Here is a 7,863-nt window from a genome sequence, read left to right as displayed (position 1 = left end):
TCTGTGTGATCTGTACTGAGGGAGGGGCGGGGCGGTCTGTGTGATCTGTACGGAGGGGGGGTCTGTGTGATCTGTACTGAGGGAGGGGGTCTGTGTGATCTGTACTGAGGGAGGGGGTCTGTGTGATCTGTACTGAGGGGAGGGGGCTGTGTGATCTGTACTGAGGGAGGTCTGGACCCCCTCGTCAGGTCACAGATTCCGCAGGGGCCGGTCGCCCTCTGGTATTTCATCCAAGGTGCCCATTATCCATCAGACAGCGAGCATCAGTGGGGTATATAAGTAAGTGTGGAGGGGCAATATCACTCCCAGAGTCGGATCCAGCCCCACCCGACACCTCCCAGCAACACACACGTGTGCGCACACACACAGGCAGAGACACAGACTGTCACAGACGCACACACACAGACGCAGACTCTCGCACAGACTCACACATTCCAAAGATGTGCGGGTTAGGATGATTGGCTATGATAAATTGACCCTTAGTGTTAGGGGGATTAAATACATGGGGTTACGGGGATCAGGTGGGATATGTGTCAGTGCAGGCTCGATGGGCCGAAATGGCCTCTATCTGCACTGTGGGGTTTCTGTGATTCACTGAATCACTCACACTTGCTCTCGCTCACACACTCACTCTCAGAATCACTCACTCACACACTTGCTCTCGCTCACACACGTGCAGATACACTCGCAGTCCTTCTGTCTTTCCTGTATGGGTGGGTGTCCTGCCCTGTTGATTGCCCGCCCCCCCACACTAAGGAGCAGTGAGGCCAGGTGTAACCCCTCCCTCCGCCATCACCCACCACACTGGGTGAGCGATCAGCGAGCTCAGCACAGGCTGGGGATGGAGCCTGGGATCTTCCTGCTCTGCGTGTGGGGGCTCTGTTCCCCCTGACCCTCCCGCTGGAGGATCGCGACAGGATTACCGCGCGGCGTTTACACTCAATCACGGCGGGGGGCGGAGCGGGTCTTGGTGTTTGCGGCGCGGATTCAGTCTCTCTGGCGAATGTGGCACCCTAACGCAGCTTCCTTCTCCATTCGAGCAGAGCCCCCAGCCCGAGCCCGACCCCCGCCAAGCAGAGCCAGCACCAGTTTGTGCCCATGTACAGCAAGACCTTCAGCAGGCTGCCCGACAGCCCTCAGCACAGCAGCCCCTCTCTCACCAGCCTCCAGACACGCACAAAACCAACCAGGAGATACCTCAGTACCGTGGAAGAGGTAATGAATACAGGAGCAGTGCGGTAATTAATGAATGGTGCGGAGCGCTAATTAATGAATGGAGCGGTGCACGGTACAGGGCTGGCCTCGCTGTTCCTGAGTTAGGGAAGGGGGTGGGAAATCAGCCAGGGGTCGCTGGCCGGTGAAAGTGTCCTTGTGGAATGCCAGAGCGAGGGCTGTGATGCACTCAGCAGTCGAATAGCCTGTCTCATTCGCCGTCTCTCTCTGTTTCTGTCTCTCTCTCTCTCTGTCTCTCTCTCTGTCTCTCTCTCTGTCTCTCTCTCTGTCTCTCTCTCTGTCTCTCTCTGTCTGTCTGTCTCTCTCTCTGTCTGTCTCTCTCTCTGTCTGTCTCTCTCTCTGTCTGTCTCTCTCTCTGTCTGTCTCTCTCTCTGTCTGTCTGTCTGTCTGTCTCTCTCTGTCTGTCTCTCGCTCTCCCGCTCTCTCTCCCCCTCTCTCTCCCGCTCTCTCTCCCCCTCTCTCTCCCCCTCTCTCTCCCCCTCTCTCTCCCCCCCCCCTCTCTCTCCCACCCCCCCTCTCTCCCTCCCTCTGTGTCTGTGTATGTTGGGGGCTGGGGGAGCTGCAGCGTTTACTTAGTGACCCACTGGGACGGGCCTGGTCACGCTCTGTGTTTCTTTTTCCCCAGACTATTTGCAAGGAGGAGAAGGAGATTTACCGGCAGCTGCTGGAGGTGGTGACCTCAGATTACAGTAATAAATCGTCGCTGTCCAGAGTGTCCAGCCCCCTCTCTCACAGAGAGCTGTGAGTATACTGAACTAGTATCCTGAACCGCACCGTAGGACACAGCAACAGGAGGAGGCCGTTCAGCCCCCTCGAGCCTGTTACATTAGGAACAGGAGGAGGCCGTTCAGCCCCCTCGAGCCTGTTACATTAGGAACAGGAGGTGGCCGTTCAGCCCCCTCGAGCCTGTTACACAGGAACAGGAGGTGGCCGTTCAGCCCCCTCGAGCCTGTTACACAGGAACAGGAGGTGGCCATTCAGCCCCTCGAGCCTGTTACATTAGGAACAGGAGGAGGCCGTTCAGCCCCCTCGAGCCTGTTACATTAGGTACAGGAGGAGGCCGTTCAGCCCCCTCGAGCCTGTTACATTAGGTACAGGAGGAGGCCGTTCAGCCCCCCTCGAGCCTGTTACATTAGGAACAGGAGGAGGCCGTTCAGCCCCCTCGAGCATGTTACATTAGGAACAGGAGGAGGCCGTTCAGCCCCCTCGAGCCTGTTACATTAGGAACAGGAGGAGGCCATTCAGCCCCCTCAAGCCTGTTACATTAGGAACAGGAGGAGGCCATTCAGCCCCCCTCGAGCCTGTTACATTAGGAACAGGAGGAGGCCGTTCAGCCCCCTCGAGCCTGTTACATTAGGAACAGGAGGAGGCCGTTCAGCCCCTTGAGTCTGCGCCGGCTCTTTAGAAGTTAGTCCCACTCGCCTCCTGCTCTTTCCCCATATCCCTGCAGTTTTTTCTCCTTCAAGTATTTAAGCAATTCCCTTTTGAAGGCTACTAGTGAATCTGTTTCCACCGCATTATCAGGCAGCGCATTCCAAACCCTAACCACTCGCTGCGTAAAGAAGGTTTTTCCCTCCTGTCGCCTCTGGTCCTTTTGCCAATCGCCTTCAATCTGTGTCCTCTGGTTACCGACCCTTCAGCCATTGGAAACAGTTTCTGCTTTTTACTCTGTCTGAGCCCTTCGTAATTTTAAACACCTCCATCAAATCCCCCCTTCTTGGCCTTCTCTGCTCTAAGCCTCTGATCATGGCTGAGCTGTATCCTAACTCCATCCGCGCACCTTGGCTCCATATCTCTCAATATCCTTGTCTAGCAAAAAAAAAAACTATCGCTCTCCGATTTAAAATGATTAATTAAGCCCCAGCATCCGCTGCTTTTTGCGGACGAGAGTTCCAAACTTCTACCAACCCTTTGTGTGTAGAAGTGTCTCCTAACTTCACTCCTGACTGGCCTGGCTCTCATTTTTAGACTATGCCCCCTACTCGCCGACCAGTGGAAATAGTTTCTCTCTATCCTCCCTATCTTGAAAACTTCGATCAGATCACCCCTTAACCTTCGAAATTCCAGGGAACGCAACCCTAGTTTGTGTAATCTCTCCTCGGGAGAAGGGGAAGTGCAACGAGACCTGGGTGTCCTTGTGCACCAGTCACTGAAGGTAAGCATGCAGGTGCAGCAGGCGGTTAAGAAGGCAAACGGTATTTTGGCCTTCGTAGCGAGAGGATTCGAGTACAGGAACAAGGATGTCTTGCTGCAGTTGTACAGGGCCTTGGTGAGACCACACCTTGAGTATTGTGTGCAGTTTTGGTCGCCTTATCTGAGGAAGGACGTTCTTGCCATGGAAGGAGTGCAGTGAAGATTCACCAGACTGATACCTGGGATGGCAGGAATGACATATGAGGAGAGATTGGGTCGATTAGGCCTATATTCGCTAGAGTTTAGAAGAATGAGAGGGGATCTCATTGAAACTTATAACATTCTAACAGGACTAGACAGACTAGATGCAGGAAGGATGTTCCCGATGGCGGGGGAGTCCAGAACCAGGGGTCACAGTCTAAGGATAAGGGGTAAGCCATTTAGGACTGAGATGAGGAGGAATCTCTTCACCCAGAGAGTGGTGAACCTGTGGAATTCTCTACCACACAAGGCAGTTGAGGCCAATTCATTAAATATGTTCAAGAAGGAGTTGGATATATTTCTTAAGGCTAAAGGGATCAAGGGATATGGGGAGAAAGCAGGGACAGGGTACTGAATTTGGATGATCTCATTAAATGGCGGAACAGGCTCGAGGGGCCGAATGGCCTACTCCTGCTCCTATCTTCTATGTTTCAATGTCGAATCCTTCCTGTTCACGTTTCGCTTTCTTTACTTCCAGTGCTTTTCTTTCTTCAAGGTCAGGCTTCCTGGGCTCGAGCCAGCGTTTCTTTCAGAAGATGGTCGCTGACGAGTGCCAGCACGCGGTGGCGGCGAGCAGCGCGGCCAGCTCGGAGGCCCCCTCCTGCAGGCTGTCCTGGGCCGACCGCTCCTCCCCCAGCCCGCTCCCCAGCCCTTCGCACACGGACAGCCACCTCGCCAACCGGGAGGCCGGCTCGAGCCCTCGGCGGAGCGCCAGCCCGGCCCTACCGGAGGGGGTCCAGGCAGCAGACACAGGTACGACAAGCCCGCTCAGCGCCTCTCCGCGCAGGCCCCTTGCTTTGTATTTACTCCTGTCCCCTGTCGTTCCCCCACTCCCCGCATTTCCCACACTAAAACAGCGACTACACGTTAAAAAAAAAAGTACTTCATTGGCTATGCAGAGCTTTGGGACGTCTGGTGGACATGAAAGGCGCCGGACAAACGAAATGGGCTTCTGGAGTCCATAATAAAAGATGTAATAGTAGAGCACTTGGAAAACAGTGACAGGATCGGACAAAGTCAACATGGATTTACAAAAGGTAAATCGTGCTTGACTAATCTACTGGATTTTTTTGAGGATGTAACTGGTAAAATAGATAAGGGAGAACCAGTGGATGTGGTGTATTTGGACTTTCAGAAGGCTTTCGATAAGGTCCCGCATAAGAGATTGGCGTGTAAAGTTAAAGCACATGGGATTGGGGGCAAGGTACTGACTTGGATAGAGAACTGGTTGGCAGACAGGAACCAAAGAGTTGGAATAAACGGGTCTTTTTCCGAGTGGCAGGCAGTGACTAGTGGGGTACCGCAGGGATCGGTGCTCGGACCCCAGCTATTTACGATATATATTAATTATCTAGACGAGGGAACTGGATGTAATATCTCCAAGTTTGCAGACGCCACAAAGCTGGCTGGGCGTGTGTGCTGTGAGGAGGATGCAGGGAAACTCCAGTATGATTTGGACAGGTTGGGTGATTGGGCAGATGCATGGCAGATGCAGTATAATGTGGATAAATGCAAGGTTATCCACTTTGGTGGCAAAAACAGGAAGGCAGATTATTATCTGAATGGCAATAGATTGGGAGAAGGGGAAGTGCAGCGAAACCTTGGTGTCCTTGTGCACCAGTCGCTGAAGGTAAGCATGCAGGTGCAGCAAGCGATTAAGAAGGCAAATGGTATGTTGGCCTTCGTAGCGAGAGGATTCGAGTACAGGAACAAGGATGTCTTGCTGCAGTTGTACAGGGCCTTGGTGAGACCACACCTTGAGTATTGTGTGCAGTTTTGGTTGCCCTATTTGAGGAAGGATATACTTGCCATGGAGGGAGTGCAGCGAAGATTCACCAGACTGATACCTGGGATGGCAGGAATGACGTATGAGGAGAGATTGGGTCGATTGGGCTTATATTCGCTGGAATTTAGAAGAATGAGAGGGGATCTCATTGAAACTTATAAAATTCTAACAGGACTAGACAGACTAGATGCAGGAAGGATGTTCCCGATGGCGGGGGAGTCTAGAACCAGGGGTCACAGTCTAAGGATAAGGGGTTAGCCATTTAGGACAGAGATGAGAAGGAATTTCTTCACCCAGAGAGTGGTGAACCTGTGGAATTCTCTACCACAGAAGGCAGGACCTTATGCGGGACCTTATCGAAAGCCTTCTGAAAGTCCAAATGCACCACATCCACTGGTTCTCCCTTATCTATTCTACCAATTACATCCTCTCAAAATTCCAGTAGATTAGTCAAGCACGATTTACCTTTTGTAAATCCATGTTGGCTTTGTCCGATCCTGTCACTGTTTTCCAAGTGCTCTACTATTACATCTTTTACAATGGACTCTAGCATTTTCCCCACTACCGATGTCAGGCATACCGGTCTATAATTCCCCGTTTTCTCTCTACCACCTTTTTTTAATAGTGGGCTAACATTAGCTACCTTCCAATCCATGGGAACTGTTCCAGAATCTATGCAGGTGCAGAGGCAAGGAAAGGGGGAGGAAGGAATATTCTAAACATAAGAACATAAGAAGTAGGAGCAGGAGTAGGCCATACAGCCCCTCGGGCCTGCTCTGCCATTCAATAGGATCATGGCTGATCCGAACCTAGACTCACGTCCACTTCCCTGCCCTCTCCCCGTAACCCCTAATTCCCTTATCTGCTAGGAAACTGCCTATCTCCATTTTAAATTTATTTAATGTTGCAGCTTCCACAGCTCCCTGGGGTAGCAAATTCCATAGATTTACTACCCTCTGAGTGAAGAAGTTTCTCCTCATCTCAGTTTTGAAACGGCAGCCCCTTATTCTAAGATTATGCCCCCTAGTTCTAGTCTCACCCATCAGTGGAAACATCCTCCCCGCATCCACCCGATCAAGCCCTCGGACAATCTTATATGTTTAGATAAGATCGCCCCTCATTCTTCTGAATTCCAATGAATAGAGGCCCAACCTACTCAACCTTTCCTCATAAGTCAACCCCCTCATCTCCGGAATCAACCGAGTGAACCTTCTCTGAACTGCCTCGAGAGCAAGTATATCTTTTCTTAAATATGGAAACCAAAACTGCACGCAGTATTCCAGGTGTGGCCTCACCAGTACCCTGTATAACTGAAGCAAGACTTCCCTGCTTTTATACTCCACACCCCTTGCAATAAAAGCCAAGATTTCATTGGACTTCCTGATCACCTGCTGCACCTGCATACTAACCTGTGTTTCATGCACCAGGACCCCCAGATCCCTTTGTACTGTAGCACTTTGCAGTTTCTCTCCATTTAGGTAATAACTTGTGATGCGCTATCAATAACTCAAAAGACTGAGATTAAGCGAGTAACTAACAGGCTTTTATTAACAAGAGAATGAAGGTGTGCCTCGAGTGGTCGACCGGTCCAGAATACAGAGGGACTGTGGAGCAGTCACCTTTATACCTGGACTCGTGGGAGGAGTCAGCCGAGGCATGTACAGGCATGTACACAGTGGAATACAAACAGTGGTTTACCACATTCACCCCTTGTTTAAAAATGAGTCCGGCGGGGTGAAGTGTATTAAAAGTTAGTGTATTGTAGTCTCTCCGGAGGTCTTGTCTGCCGCTGTGATCGACGTGGCGACGGCAGGGGTAGTCAAGCTTCCGGCGTCGAGTCCCGCGTAGGCTGGGGCACTGGTGTGTAGTCCTCGTGGGTGTCGAGCGGGTCGCGGGGACCAGGCCTGCCGTCTGCTGGGGCTGGATATTGGATCGTGGCGGGGGGTGGTAGTGGGTTGTGGGTTACTGCGGCCCCCGAGGGTGCGAGGTCTCGTATGGAGACTGTGTCCTCCCGCCCGTCCGGGTACGCAATGTAAGCATACTGGGGGTTGGCGTGGAGGAGGTCGACCCTCTCGACCAGGGGGTCCGTTTTATGGGTCCTCACGTGTCTTCTCAGTAGGACCGGCCCTGGGGACGTCAGCCATGGCGGTAGCGATGTCCCCGATGTGGACTTCCTTGGGAAGACAAACATTTTCTCATGAGGGGTGGTGTTAGTGGCAGTGCAGAGCAGTGACCGAATAGAGTGGAGCGCATCGGGGAGCACATCCTGCCAGCGGGAGGTCGGAAGGCCCCTAGACTTTAAGGCTAGCAGGGCGGCCTTCCAAACTGTCGCATTCTCTCTTTCCACCTGTCCGTTCCCCCGGGGGTTGTAACTGGTCGTCCTGCTTGTGGCAATACCCCTAGTGAGCAGGTACTGACGGAGTTCGTCGCTCATAAACGATGAGCCCCGG

At 52.4% G+C, this 7,863-nt stretch overlaps 1 protein-coding gene across 2 annotated transcripts in view; it reads left to right on the top strand.

Moving 5' to 3' along the window:
• Positions 1-1,023: 1,023 nt before the first annotated feature.
• LOC147097209 (sentrin-specific protease 1-like) overlaps positions 1,024-7,863 on the top strand; it is a 44,820-nt gene continuing 37,980 nt past the window's right edge. The window contains exons 1-3 of one of the 2 annotated variants that reach the window (XM_085973096.1): positions 1,024-1,215; positions 1,859-1,974; positions 4,124-4,380. In XM_085973096.1, the coding sequence (XP_085829222.1) occupies positions 1,099-1,215; positions 1,859-1,974; positions 4,124-4,380 (490 nt within the window). In that variant the 5' untranslated portion in view covers positions 1,024-1,098. Of the gene's footprint in view, positions 1,216-1,858; positions 1,975-4,105; positions 4,381-7,863 lie in introns of both variants that reach the window. The other variant, XM_085973095.1, reaches the window with a different exon arrangement.

The sequence above is a fragment of the Somniosus microcephalus genome, chromosome 33 (assembly GCF_052327205.1).
Source record: "Somniosus microcephalus isolate GS21.2 chromosome 33, FLI_Smic_1.0, whole genome shotgun sequence".
NCBI lineage: Eukaryota > Metazoa > Chordata > Chondrichthyes > Squaliformes > Somniosidae > Somniosus > Somniosus microcephalus.
Note: the sequence above shows the minus strand (reverse complement) of the source record. Positions and strands in the feature narration are given on the sequence as shown.